We start from the raw sequence: 15,884 nt of genomic DNA, 5'->3' as shown, positions 1-15,884 counted from the left end.
GGATTTATTTTAGTCCTCTTAGGTTTGTAAATAAATAAATAGATATTTCTGAATATAGTTAACACGATTATATACGAGTGCCGTTTTTTTTTCAACCTCCGATAGGCTATAAATAAAAGACAAGTTCATGTAAAACAATAATTTTATTACTAAAAGATTGGTACACTTACGGTTACCTTTCGACTTAATCACCGAAAAGATTGAGACTTTTGTCATATCTGTAGACAAGCTTTTCAATACCCTCTTCAAAAAAAGTTGCCGCCAATGTAGCCTAATCATTCAGTAACAAAACAGGCCTTGAAACTTTTGAAAATTCTGTAGACAAAGCAGTAATGGTGAATCTGGCGTTTTTTTAGCCATTCTGCTAACTCGTAGAACCAGGTCATATGAAACGACAGATTTGCGCCCTTCACTTCCTTCATCATGTTCGTCATTACGGTGATCTTTAAATTTTCGACACCATACACGCACAACACCATCATTCATGAAGTTTTCCCCATACACACGACTCATTCTCCGATGCAGCACTTCGCAATTCATACTTAGCGAGAGCATCGATATGGACATGTTTACGTGGCTGTAGCACAACGCCGACTGACGCCCGAATGTCAACAATGGCGGAATATGTAGTGCGAGAGCTTCGCAGTTGCCTACAGCGTATGTCCGCTCTCTGCACGTAGAGCTCGGAGGTTGAAAAAAAAAACGGTCCTCGTACTCGTATAATATATCACTTCTATTATTTCATCATTGGCATTAACGATAGTCTGGCAAAAAGTGATCTGTATTTTGACCACAAGAGATCACTGAAAATGGTAGAATATTCTGTTATTTTTGTATTTTATCATGATTCGATTGAAAATAATATACTTTTACCTCGTCTTGAATGTCTTCGCGTTATATAATGTAGGTGTACTCATAAATTCTTTATTACTAATTCAGTACATCTTTAACAATAATCCTGATTTGTGCTTCAATAATAATGAATCACAAAAACAAATTGGATAGTGGGATTTCAACATGATAGGATAATGTTAGAGTTGGAAAAAATAAATTTTCTGAGGTAATTTGTTGTTGTCTTCTCTTCGTACGATTCTTTTATGAAAGGTAATAACAAAATAAAGACTACTTGTATTTGCCATATAATAATATATTTTAACAGCAACTACAATACAAAATTTACACACTATATAATAACTTTAATAGAGTAATATGAATATAATACATGGGGGACTTGAAAATGCAGGAAATATACACCAAGGTAGTAATATGCAAAAATATTGCTAACTTTGAATCTTTTTTGTCGTCCACCAGAATTAAAAGTCAACAACGCGACAACCTAACTCTTCTTTTTTTTACAAAAATATCGAAATAGTTTTGACTCGGCTTCCCTAAAAATATTCAAAATGAGACTCGAAAGTCTAAACTTCTCCGATATTCATCAATAATTATTGCAAATGATTGCATAAACTCGACAAGAAATAAAAAACCATTGAACATATTTTTATATAAACTCTATGGTCAATTACATACATTTGTAAGACCTTTGGTGACTCAATGATTTGAAATTTCTTTTTGATAAACAGTACATTTTAACAAAAACAATTTTTACATGAGCAATTTTTACAGATTATGTACAAATGTAGCGAGATCGATTGTGGAGCTTACTTCCAAAACGACAGGGAGTCAAAACAACATCCGCATAACAAAATAAAAAACGGTAAGCACAAATACCCTACATCTAAATCAGTCAACAGTACGTATGGAAAATAGACATCAACCGACCCGCTCCAAACAATTGTTACTGGGTACAAAAATACACCGAAATAGACTTGTCAAAGTGAGGTTATTTCCAAGGAAGGAATAAAAAAATAACCACTTACACTTAGCTGAAGTCAAAATTTTTTAATATTATTCAAATTTAGAATTAGGTCACCTTGAAATTGATATATTATTTCTTCTTTATGATGAGCTGTTATAGTGGTTACTCTTTATTCTTTTTTCATCTTACCCTTTCGGAAACATTAATAACATCTGAAAATGTGGCGTTTAATATAAAATTTGTAACTATTTTTAATGAAAGTTGTTGAGTGCCAAAAATTCTCGAAAAAGAGACCCAAAGTGTCAATTATCAAAGTATTGAAAAGAGGAAAAAATTTTTGGTAAGTTTGGTAAGTTTAAATAACGTGATTGGAAATGAAGACAAAACTGAAAAACTGTTCTGGACAAATAAAATCATAGCTGTTGATAGTTAGATTGGACTTAATATTGATATATTACATACTCAACCTATCATTACTAATTATCTTCAGCAGATCTTTCTCTTTTATGCTTTTCCCATATTTACATTCTTTTTTTTTTCTAGATGGAATTTTAACAATAATTTTTGCACTTTTTTAAATTTGTATTGAAGCTAAGAATTAACGGTCTTCAAAGGGGTAAAATTTAGTATATTTATCGTGAAATTTTCTCGGTCTTATCTATTTATCGTATCTGTTTCTATTCTTAAGATTGTATCATCTAACCACTTCTAGTTTTTGTTTCCTTATAAACTTCTAATTCAATTTTAAGTTAATATTCTCATTTATTTCCACCATACATCATTTTATTAGTAGTGTCTTTTTCTTCTTTTCATTTCATTGTGACTTGTTTAGACGACGACGAAATAAATGTTCTGGTTATTAATTTGAATGACCTTGGCCGAAGTCTTACCTCCTCATCCAGTGTTATTTGTCGTTGATGCGACGATACCTTAAGACTAGCGATGTTAGAGAAGGATATAGGTACTGGCCATCTAAGAGCAACGTATTCTATACAACTGTTTTATTTGTATACAGGCATTATGAGATCGGACAATCACAGCAGATTAGTTAGATTGTGAGCGGCCAAACAAGTTGCACGAGTACAACCTTCACGCCCGGGCAATAATGGTATAAGAGTAGCATGGGCACACCAATACTTTAAACTGGGAACATCCAGAATGGAGTACTCTTCTGATAGCGCTCAAATGTTAAAACAACCAGAGAATGTGGAACTTACGACTGCCTATTTGATACAGACCAATGTTCGTATTGAAGGAAGAACTGAGACCTAGTTTTACTGGACGGTTATTTGAATACCGCCAGTTATTGTGACAAATGTCTGCAACCAATTGTGCTTCCATATGCCGCGCAAGTCGGCCCCAAATTCCAGCTCATGAATGACCATTCCCGTCAAAACATATTATTGACTGCGCAATTTTGGGTTTCTATGGGACGATGACTTTGGACCACCGCCAACCAGTTGTAGACTGAAAACCTCAATTTCAGCATGCATTACCAAATACCAGGCTGTGAATACCACAAGAGAAAGCGGTATAACTCGTTAAGGTACTTTAGACCAGTATGATCCACGTACAAAAGATGGTATGAGTTATTTTATGTCATTTAGCCAAACAAGAGGAAATCCCAAATCGTCATATTTTTGTATGTTTTCAACGAATTAAGTAAAACAAAACGTAATTTTCAGGCATAATTATCTTTATGACCAAAAAAGCAGCTTTTACAAAAGTTGAAGCCTAGTTGTCGCAATCAAATGAGATTCGGCTATAATAGAAATAGGAACACGCTTAAATCTGTTCAAGTATCCAGTCTAGTCATATAGATGTCTTAATGCACTTTTTAAACTTTTCCTTAGAGAAAAGGGATTCAATTATAATGGAAAATAAAATATTCAACAGCCTAGAAAAGTCCGTTGAAGAAGAAGAAGAATCGCTATAAATTGTTTATTTTCTCGAACTGATGGACATCAAGAAAAAAAAAACATAAATGTTGAGAATTATGACATGGATGCCACAGTCTCCGGATTTAAGCCTAATTAAATTATTATTAAATTTTTTGTTTATCACGTAGTCGAAAATAATTTCGGATAGTGGATTAAGAAAAATAATATAAGCGGCCAGAAAGTTGAATGCTCCTGAAGTACGTAGTATAAAGCCTCGGCTTCTCCTCGACATCCGTAATCCAACTTTCTGACCTTTGGTCGTAATCTCCTATAAAATTTTGTAAGAAAACAAAACAGAAAGTTGTCAAAAACTTTTTTTTTTGGTCAATAGTTCCTAATGTACTTAATTCATTGTATCGAGGAATAAGATGACAGGAAATAAGGCAAAAGAAAACAGAATAGGAAAGAATGGACACTGCTGTGGAAAACGGATCCCTCGTAATGACTGCATTACACATGAAAAGGTAGAAAGGCTTCAGAATTAAGTAAGTTATTGTAAAATATATTATTTTGATAAAGACTCAAAGAAGTCGAAGCGTCAAATTTTCATCTGTCTTTATAAAATTATAAAAGAAACTAATATTAAATTAGAAGAGACCTGAAATCAATAACATTTAGAAGATGAACATATCAAAAGGTCAAAGAAATAAGAATTATGCAAAAATTTTTATATATAAACTGTGTTATACTTAAAGAAATAAAAACGTTTCCAGATTTGAAAATCTATATTCGATGTGTTTTTTTAGGAAGTGTCTATTACTTTGACAAGTCTCTAGTGCTATACTTTATTCATACTTACAGGCAGGCTTTTAAAAATTTTCGAAAATTCTTATTTATAATATAGGGACAGTCCAAATCTATTATTATTATTACAGCTAATACACTGAAAGCACACAATTGCGCTGATTATAGCGCTTTCAAATATATTTTTCATTACAAGAATATCAAATGTTGCTCTCTACAAAATTCTATTGAAATTTTAAAAAAGTTTTTAACGCTATTGGTTAATTGTCTATTACAAGTTTGTGCGTTGACATATTTTTCGTTAAAATGGACCGTGAGCAGACGAGAAAGAAATACAGGTAGTGATTTTCAACAATTAGCATTTTTACAGATGATTCATCTATAAGGAAGAAGGAAATTCCTAAAAGTACTGATAAATTCATTTTTATTGTCCTCGTAGATTAATCAAACTGTGTACTCAATCAACAATTTACTCGATTTATATATAATGAATAGTTTTATTCAAACAAAAAAGGTCGACAGTGGGTATAAGAAATTTCGAATTGATAAGATTATAAGAAACGATAGCATAGACTACAACATTTCAGTATATTTGATTCTGTTCATTTTGGAACAAATAATCTGTTTTTAGCCTACGTCCGTCGGGTTTTATATCTAATGATCGACTAAATGAAATAGAATTTGGAAAGTTTCATACAAATGGTGATACAATTAGCAAACTTCAATTGATTTTATACAATATACAAAAATATTTTAAACAACAGTGGAATAAATGTAAACAAATACGAAATAATCTAGAAATTCAAGAAAAAGTTGGGATAAAAACCAAAAATATAGAGAAATAAGGAAAATTGGAGACCATATAAACAATAGGATAAAATATTGTGACTCCGAACGATTAGAGAAAATGTAGGAGAGTAAAATGTCAATCAGAAGGAACACAAAGAACTATGGTTATTATTTGCAATGATGAGAAAAATATTGAAAGTCATCAATATCGAGTGAACAGGAATTTCACCATTCTGGAGTTCCGTAGATTCTCAAACTTTAAGAGAATGTTGATAGAGGTTTAACAGAATCTGCACGTTGCACTTCTCTGCCAAACCTAGCGTCATCAGGTGTCCATTGAGGCGGCAATGCCGCGACAAACCTCTTGTCAGAATTTGTATGTTCTAGCTTTGATTGATACACACAACAAATTTATGGAACTGACTAATGGGCATAAAAATAAAATTCGTCAATATTCAGTGTGGAGGAATTGACTCATGAATTAGTTTCATCTCTCATTGATTATTATTGGTTTCATTTGTAAAAGTATTATTAGCATCAGTTGAGATGAATTTGTACAAGAATGAATTTATTTTAAAGCTATGCATTGCAAAAATTCAGTTTTGGAAATAACCATTCAAAACAAAATTGTATTTATATGAGACAAAATAAATAATTGTGGTTTTTGAGAACAGTGTCGATCTTTTTTGAGTGGACAGTTTTATATCCGAAGTTACAGATAGTTACAAAATAATTGAAAACGTTGGAGTAACAATCAAAGTATTTTCACAAGAGTTTGGAAGGAATTTGAATGATTTTGAAATAAAATAACCAACTTGACAGCTGCACAAACATTCCTAGCCTACTTGTAATATCGATTTGTATCGACTGTATATCGATTTCTACTACTACTACCACCCAAGTGCTCGATTTGAGATTTTTTACAACGAATTTAAGTACAATAATTATGGACGAGAGAATTACAATAATCAGTATGCGCAGGGAATTTCTTATAACACGATTTTTATTTCATTCTCATTGATTAGAACCGTTTTTAGGTTATAGTTTTCATGAAAATGGTATTAATAAAAAGCATTAGAAACTCATTTGCATATATTGCTAACAATAAAAACATATTACATTAACGTAAATGATAAGGGTTAATAAATTAAAATAATCTTAAAGCAATAGTTGGAAAATAGTTATAATATATTATTCACCTATCAGAAAAGTATCGATATCGAGAATATATCTCAATTCTTGAAGATGCCTAAAAATGTTCAAACTTTATTTCCTAATGTGAGAGAATAATAAATCGTTACTGATCTGTTGGATTTGGTGGTCTTCAATAATCTATTCTCTTTTATTTGAAGGTGTTGGTTAATAATGTATAGAATAAGTTACTAAACATAACTACAGCGAGAAATAATATTGAAGTTAAATAAGGAACATATTTAATACAAGAAGAATCATACTAGATTTTCCAAAATAATGTTCCATTAGAATAAAAAGACCAAGAAGAACGTCCTAGAGAAAGACCAAATCATCAACTAGCGTCTGATATTTCAAGAAATATTTTGTATAAAAAGAAAATGAAGGAAATATTAAGAGAATCGTATCATCTTGAACCAAATGAAAATAGTATAAAGAGCTTTGAACAAGTAGATTTTCAGTTTGAGAAAAATTACTTTTTATATTTAAATACAAATCAACAGCTGCCGACTGCGACTATGGAAATTCGAATAATTCTGTACAGTCACGTAATATCTACAATATGCTTCAATAATTGAATGAAAATATAAAGTTCTAGCAGCAATCTCAAATGGAAAAATCGATGATCCCCGCAAAAAGATTGTGGATTGCAACAATTATAGTGAATGCATCGACAAAATAGCTAGAGAAAAATCCAACGAAAAATTAGTGCAAATCTAAATTATATGATATGTAACAAAACTGAAACACGCTTGAACGAGTTGAATGATTCTTTAGAACCTTATCAGATATAGACACTTACTAATATAAGGCGAAATAGAATATCTCTTAGAAAAAAAGTTTGTTTCATGTCTTCGTATGACGTTTGCAAAGATTTCACGAACTTCTTATATCCTTGTCCTAAATTTCGTATTCCGGATACTTCCTACTTCTATTTTCCACTTCAAAATACTATAACATTATCTGGAAACATGGTCCAGATAAAAGATATGCATACCATTCAAGGTATTCCGAACAACCTTAACATTTCTAACGATTCAATTGTTAACAATTCCAATCTGGATAATTTCTTGTAGTTGGTTTAATCGGCCCAAAATACAACTGGATTACAGTTTCAATTGGAATTCCAACTAAAGTCTCGTACAATCGACTGCAGATCAAAAATTGTTCATATTTTCTTCTACTTTATAAATACACTGCTGTTCAAAAGTTTAAGACCACATTGAAACAACATAATTATCTATCAATTGTAACGAAACCCTATGAGATAAATAATGGAAATGTATACCTGCATAAAGAAGTCATTTTTTTATTTAATTCCAAGTTATTGGTCAATAACCATGTGTTATTTTCAAGCACTGACAAACTTTGCGTTAGAGCCAGGTGGACTCGTAGTAATGTATTTTTATGATGTGCTAATAAATAATTGCTTCGCTTTTGTTTCCCATTGGTCAATAATAATTATGTAGCTTCTAAAAACACGTGCTTCCAACTTATTATTACCTAAGGTTACATGGGTTTGCCGTTTGTCCGCAAACAATCTCCATTAGACTAAAGTTTTGGTTTCTGCAGACCCCGTCTGAAAATGAGAAAAGCACGCGAAATAAGCAGTGCGTTCTGCCATCGTTGTTTCACATAATAAATGCAAATCCGAAAGTATGATAAGTTTACAATTAAAGTTATTGAAGACTTCTGTTCATAGCGCAATAACTGGATACAGGGAAACAAGCAGAGATCTTTGAGATCGTTCATGCTCGGGAAGGCCGAGAGTTACTAGCAAGCGAAACAGCACCAGAAATATGCGTTGTAGTGAAGAAAACTCGAGTTAAACCTTTATCGTTGACTATAGTAAGACGGCGACTTAGAGATGCGAAGTTGTATGGACGTGTCGCCGTCCGAAAACCTAAGACCACAAAACAATAACGGAAAAAGCAGATACAGTGGGACCATGCCCATAAAAATTGGATTGAAGAAGTTCTAATTATGGAATTGGCCATTTGATCAAAATTGATGGAATTATGAAAAAGGAACAGTACAAAAAAATTAAGAAAAAGATGCCATGCCATGCCGGGTTTGCAATTAATTTGAATTGGGGAATCATTTTCCAACAGGACTGCCACAGAATTGTTCCAAATTTTGTTCGACACAGGTACAAAGAGTACTAATAAACATAGTGTAACCTCGTTAGAGCCCGGAACTCAATCCCAGTGAACTTTTGTGGGAAGAGCTTGATAGGAACGTCTGTAATTGTGGCCCGTCTTCGCGAGAAAAACTGCTTTATGCGAAAATTGGTGCAATATATCAACAAATTGATTGCCTGTGTGCGGAGACTTGTGAAAAAAGATCAGAATGTATAAGAGGATTTTTGTGGAAAATTCTACACGATTTTCAAGTATATTGATTGCCAACAAGTGTTTTATTGTATGATTTAACAGTTTAATTGAACAATTGATATTTTATTTAATATTATTACTTTAATTAAGATGGTCTTAAACTTTTGGCTTGTAGTATCGAGTATGATATGAAGTTATTCTAATAGAACTATTGTATTATCCAAATCCATTAAAACATTGAGTATTTTTCACCTTTTTCAATTCGATACGGTTAATTTGCAACAGTGTTATCTTTTTCGTGACATAAGAAAATTAAGAGGTATTGTGTATAAACAATTTTTATCCGATGTTTATTCCAATACATCCATTGTTACATTATAACTACCTCTATGAGAATAATTTTTTCAATTATAACCACGTATTATTATCTCAAGTATCCACCAAATTTGTCTTTTCATTGACCATAATGGACTTGATAACAATTTTACATCTATCGATAAGTCCAATAATTGGAAACCAAAATTTAGAGAGATAAATAGATGGATGAGCTATCACTTTAAAAAGCTTCTTTTCGAATGGCTGTGACGTTACCTCACATTAGGCCATAAACAATAATGAGTTAATCATTCAAATAGTTTTATTGTTTGGATCTGTTTAGGGAAAGTAAAAAATATTTTTAGTGTCGATAGTCACTGGATCCTACACTACATTCGAAACGACTTCATCTACGTGACCTGGACCAGTATCCACCTGAAGCAAGCATCTCACATATTGTTTATCGACTATTTGGAAATAACATAGGAGAAACGTCAACCATATCCTCTAGATTTAGCCCCCAACGACTATTGCTTATTTTTAGACAAGACAAAAATGCCCAAAGGAAAAAAATATTAGAAAGTTATGACTTTAAAGAAAACATTTTTTCGGTTTAATAAAAATGGCGAAGAAAAGTTGGAAAATTGGTTATTGGTTATACCGAGGACTTATTTATTGATACTTTACAAACTTCTTCTTAAAATTGTCAAATTTATGATTTGAATTCTAAATGTTATCACTCTCACACATTAGGAAATCGAGCGAATGTTGAAAAGACAAAACTATGAAATAATTGAATCAAGTACTTGTATGGTTGGATCGAAGAAATAAGAAGTTGCGCGGTAGTTGGAGATGATTTTCATTGAAATTTAAAAATCGTATCTTAAGTTTTGCCCTATTTAATCAGTAATAGAACTGACTAAACAAGTCCTTCTGATTATATTTGACACCGAAAGCAATTGATAATTGACAGCATAATTAACGTGGATATTTTTTCGAATAAGAAGCACGCATGCTCAGTTCATCCGACAAAATTAGTTTGAAAACACTAGATGTACACACTTATAGGGAATAATGAAAAAATACACATCGGATTAAAATGGCTAAATGCACCCGATATCTAACGCCAAAAAGTATGCATTCTTTTTTAAAATTGAAATATTTACAAAAATTGACAAGTTTTGGAAACTATTCCGAATCAATGATGCACCATAAGCGCTAAAAACAGTATCTGCTATGCCGAAAATTTGGTATATTGATAATTAGTTATTTAAAGAAAAGATAATTCTCATAACTTTTTCTCAAATTGACTGCATACTAATTGGCTAACAACTTTTTAATATCAACATATTCGTCGGTGAAATCCAAAGGAAATTAAGCAGTAGCAGAACCGTTAAAATGACTACACGGACTTTTGACAACTAAATATTGGTCATCAAACAGATGAATCACAGCCTGTTTTTGTGTTCTGTTACCATGTTTATAAGGTAACAGTATTTAAAAAGTCGAAAACCTAATACCGGGCTTGCCGGGTCGACAAACGTACTGAGCTAGGCACTATTAGTGTTCAGTCACTTTAGAGAGAATTAATAAAATTAAAAACCACAATAGGGTATTGATTAGATCAAATTTGGCACAAGGGTTGCAGTAACTGGGAAAAACGATTTAGTAGTGTCATTGGTCAAAATAAATTACAAATCGAATTGACAGGATTTTTTAATTTTCATATTTGGTTTCATGAAAATACGCCTTCGAGCTTTCTACACTTCGAGGACTTACAGATGCTTTTACTTTGGTCATTTGTTGTTCCAAAAATAAATGATTTATACTTTGAGAAGCGATTACACGGAATTTTGTCAAATTTAAGTAGTTCTACTAAGATTTAACCAGAAGTCATTTTGAAAATTATGGATAAATTATTGCCACAGTCATATTTGGCCATTTCCCAAATTCGCTGGATTTTAGTCCTTGTGACTATTTCCCTTCATTCTTGGCATATAATCTACTCAAATTACGTACTGGGCAACATCATTAGATTTGTCGCGAGTCAATACAGAATAGATTCTGAATCAGTTGTTAATCAATTTAGTATCGCTGTATTGCGCTTGCTTGATTACGAACCCATTCAGGATGTTGATTTACCGCGAACGAATAATTAAAGGAATCGAATGACCTGCGAACACGAAACTTGTACTAAAAATTCAGAAGTGGGCGATCTACGAACGATTATTTTGAAAGAGTACATGCGATCGGGTCTAAAATTGATTCGGAAACTGACGCGCGAACAAATCTATTATTTGTGGTAAAATAGTTATTAGTGTTTATTAGAAATATGCTGCAGTAATCGACTTGTATTTAAATGACGATGAAAAACAAGAAGTGTGACTTGATTAATGAAACTGGCAACGTAGGGAGTATCTGCAGATGATAAGTGATGAGTAATAAATATGAAATCGCCATTTTAAGTTACGAAAATAAGTGACGTAAATTTTGAGAAGACGTGAAGGAAACTTTTGCAAAGTTCCAACAGATCAACGGTCTTTTAATCATATGGTTTTAGGGTTATTTTCAGAAGCGGAACTTCCAATGAAAATGTTTAGATCTAGGATCTTGCGAATGTTTGAAAACCAAGTTTGTACGAGGACAGTTTTTAGCCAGTAAAAACATTCCTGTTATTTCTCAGCTTCTACATCGCCTAATTTCAATCCTTTTACTATTCAAAATTCAATAGCTTCGTTCGCAGTAGATAATTTGAACACCTTCCTAATGTATACTGAATATCGTCTGGACATGTCAAATGCTTATGCTTTGTTCAGAATATGTTCTGAACATACATTGCTTCACGAACGATTTATGAACAACTAAAATCATAATATTAATTGATAAATATCACAAAAATGATGAATGCACATGCGCCAGATTAAAAATATTTGTCCGAGGATACATTGGACGTATTCAGAACACGTTCGGAATCAGAAATCTGTGCTCCACGAATACAGGATTTGAAACATTGATTGTTTTATTAGCACCACGAACGCACAATTTCACACTGCGGATGAAACTGGTGACAGAACATGTTCAGGATGTCTACCGCGAACAAAGTTGATATTATCAAAAGAAAGAAGAGAATGAAAATCTGGAGGACAAAACAGTCTTAATGAGAATTCGCTCCTAAATTGGCGCATCGTTTTGGAGCGAATTCTCATTGGCTGCTTCCCAGCTGGTGCGCTATAGCACACCTTGTAGTTTTTACATAATGGTTTTTGACCATTAAATACATTTCCTTAGCTTTAAGTTTTCCAATTTTCCCAATTTCAGTCCTTGGAATAAGTCATAAAGTAGGATTCTGAAGTTTTGTGACAGTTGGGTGACCAAAAGATAAAAACAAATGAGCTGATAAAATGTTTCTATAACTTCTCGTCATTCACTTGATTTAATCTTTGTGACAATTTCCTTTCTTATAATTCATTTTGGGATAGTAAAAAACTTTGAAACTATTATAATCAACCAGCTGGAAGATATTACCCTATCAGTTAATAGATAAGTGTATTTTTCAAATCGTATCAAAGTATTTTTGACAAAACTAGTTGTTAGTATACTATCATTAGATTGGTATTCTGCATTCCTTGATACCAAAAAATTGTCTAATGTTTGTTAATTAACACACTTTTAAAAAAATATTTATATTTACAAAGATTTTTCTTAATTGTGGTTTCGATTTCTCGATCTAAAATGACTGTCTTACGTGAAACTGGTAGATTCTGGTAATACGTCATAATGATAAATACAAAAATAATAAACGCAAAATGAGATCAATGTCGGGGTTAATAATATTTATATAACAATATAAAAATTGTCGATGTGGTCATCGTTTTATATATATAATGAGGACCAACCCCAGAATATTAATAACAATAATTGTGCCTCCACACACAGTAGAATCTCAAAAAAAAAACAGTCTTAGTCTCTTTTTCAACACATTAAAAAATCTTCGGTTCGTATTTCGCACCAAGCGTTCTCTATATTCGAGAACATTGGGATATCCTTGGGACAAGAGAAATCTAAATGAGACGCGGAACAATTCGATGCTGTGTCGAAGTTCGTATCTATATCTGCCAGTTCTTCTAGAATATTCCCGTCCATTGGTAACAAGTCGTCAATCCTGTCGAGGTCATCTAAGGTAGCTGTCGCTATTTGAGAATGTGACAACCTGTCTTCGGGTTCCTCTTTCACTGTGCTAAAATTATTGACCCATGTATCGTCGTATATGGTAGCGCTTTCTGGGGAATCTGGAGTTTCGCAAGAGGGACTCGACGGGACTTTAGCTAGGAAGCTCATCGGAGGCAAAGGCATACTCTGTCTTATATTATCTTCTGTATCTACTACCCTATTCACCTGCCTCTGTTCTACGACGTTCGTCAACCTAAACTTCAATTTCGACGCAACCGATTCTGGCACTGTACTACGTCTAGCAAAAATCTTTTCGTTTAATACGGTGCTATTGTTATTATTAGTGTCGTTCTTCTGTATTTTACCAGGCTTTTTAGTTTTTTTGGATGAACTACTCTTAGGAGCTGGTTTGGTACTTTTCTTTCTGGGACGGTATTTGTAATCGGGGTATTCCTTTTGGTGTAATTGACGGAGTCGTTCTGCTTCTTCTATAAACGGTTGACGTTCTTCGTCATTCAATTGTTTCCATCGCCTACCTAATTTTTTGGAAATTTCGGCGTTGTGCATATCTGGACTTACTTCGCAAATTTTTCTACGTTCTATTTGAGACCACACCATGAACGCGTTCATTGGCCTCTTGATGTGGTTCGGATTATTTTTCTTCGTCTGTAACAAAAGAAAATTATCATTAGCATTTACATTCAATTTTTTGTTTAATTTTGGATAACGTTTTTTGTGCAAGTTGTTATATATTCAATTTATTGAAAAAAAAAAACAGCTTCAAAAGTTATGGCAATCGAAGATTGCAGATGTTGCAAGAAGATCTCAATTCCTTTCAACATTATGGAGAAACACCAAGTTAGATTCTTCCATTTAAGAACAGGCCAAAAGTTTGATCAAAAAGGAGCAACAAAATAACCACCATGATCACCCTCTAGATTTTCTCCCATGGGGGCATCTACAATCGGTTGTTTATTAAACTCGAGATTGGTAATATTTGACGAGAACAATAATAGCTGCGTGAAAATAGTCCCAGTCAAAAAGTTATCGAACGTTATTTAACGCTATTTCTCCAAAAGTACTGAACACACAAAAGTTTTCGAAAAGTAAGATGCAACGGGTTTAAAAACAATAGGAAACACGCTATTAGAGTTATAATTATACTAAAAAGTGAAAAACACGCTGTCAGTCATAATCAAATTAAAAAGTAAAAAATGATTCTAGACAAGGGAACAAAATTACTCATGAGAAACTTAATGACACTTCTATAAGGGGTGCTTTCTAGATATGACTTTCCGTTTTGTTACCGATAGATGGGAGTCTGATACAAAAACATAAATCGTACAAACATATTCAATATTAGAATGTTTAAAGAAATATGGCGTGATATTTAAAACAAGAACGACGCGATGTTTTGAAATAGATATGTAAACTGTGTTTAAAATAATCTATATACATATATTGAGTTTTACAAGAGTGTTTCTACAGCATATTATATAAAAACAGTTTAACCATAAATATCGACTTTTAACAACTCTCGAAAGTAATTTAAATACATTTTCCAATATTATTACATAAAATGTAGAATAGATCTTGATAAATTCAAAAGTCGATTTCAGAATAATTCGAATTGAAATTAAAATGATGTTTCTCAACTAATCGCCTTGGCCGACTTTAATAATTATGCCGATTTTCTACGGTTGAGTGAATCAAACAGTAAAAATTATGAAAAAATATTATTGCTCGATCTTTACAATTAGGAAAACCTTTGAAATGACATTTAGAAGCTACCATTGGCGCCACGAAAACCAAACGAATTCATACGTGATTATATTACTATCAAAACTATCTAATTAAAACTGAAGTTTGAATAAGATTAACATTTATTAACAGAACTATTGTCGCAAATAATATTGGAAGAGTCGAGGAAATTTTTAAGAAACCTTATGAGCGCAATAACTCTGACTCAAAGTGCACCGTTCCAGAAGGGACGGTAGAATGCGAGCTAGGAAAGGTGATAGTTCAATTCGTGTGGAGAGAAATAGAAAAGAAAGAAAGTTTATGAGGCTTAATGCGCCATTTAGATCGGTAACAGCTATGTTGAAAAAACTACCCACCTTTTCACATAGCTAATACGGCGAATTGTGTAGCAGCCACTGAGTTTTCTGGCATATTTTTCAAGGAATACACGCTCTTTTTTCGTACCATTCTAAGTGAATTACGTTCAAGTGCTAGCAAATTGTGATTACTGCACTTGTTATTAATGGAATAAATCGTGCAACACATGTAAAAACCCCATATAATTGCTGTAGAGTTGAAATAGCTATAACGCTGGAAATAGTGCAAATATCGAGGGATACCGTGTGAAAGAGTCTAGATTTTCCAAAGCAACATTATTCATATGGAATGGTATAGAAATTTGTTTCTAATTAAAGGAAAAACTCCATAGTTTGTTACAATACACTGCATTTTACATCGAGAAAACGGAAAATGTAGCTAAATCTACACCAAGTATTGAAAGGATAGATCAATATTATAGATTTCATAAAGCATCAGAATTGGCATTTGTCAAGTACTCCTCAA

The 15,884-nt window shown here is 32.6% G+C and overlaps 1 protein-coding gene across 1 annotated transcript in view; it reads right to left on the bottom strand.

The window, feature by feature from the left end:
* Positions 1 to 1,126: 1,126 nt before the first annotated feature.
* The window catches only part of LOC130899107 (putative transcription factor SOX-14), an 87,842-nt gene continuing 73,084 nt past the window's right edge, over positions 1,127 to 15,884 (bottom strand). The window contains exon 2 of the mRNA XM_057808876.1: positions 1,127 to 13,967. Within this exon, the coding sequence (XP_057664859.1) occupies positions 13,104 to 13,967 (864 nt within the window). The 3' untranslated portion in view covers positions 1,127 to 13,103. The remainder of the gene's footprint in view (positions 13,968 to 15,884) is intronic.

The sequence above is a fragment of the Diorhabda carinulata genome, chromosome 10, assembly GCF_026250575.1.
Source record: "Diorhabda carinulata isolate Delta chromosome 10, icDioCari1.1, whole genome shotgun sequence".
NCBI lineage: Eukaryota > Metazoa > Arthropoda > Insecta > Coleoptera > Chrysomelidae > Diorhabda > Diorhabda carinulata.
The sequence above is the reverse complement of the archived record's forward strand: the minus strand, read 5'-3'. Positions and strand labels throughout refer to the sequence as shown.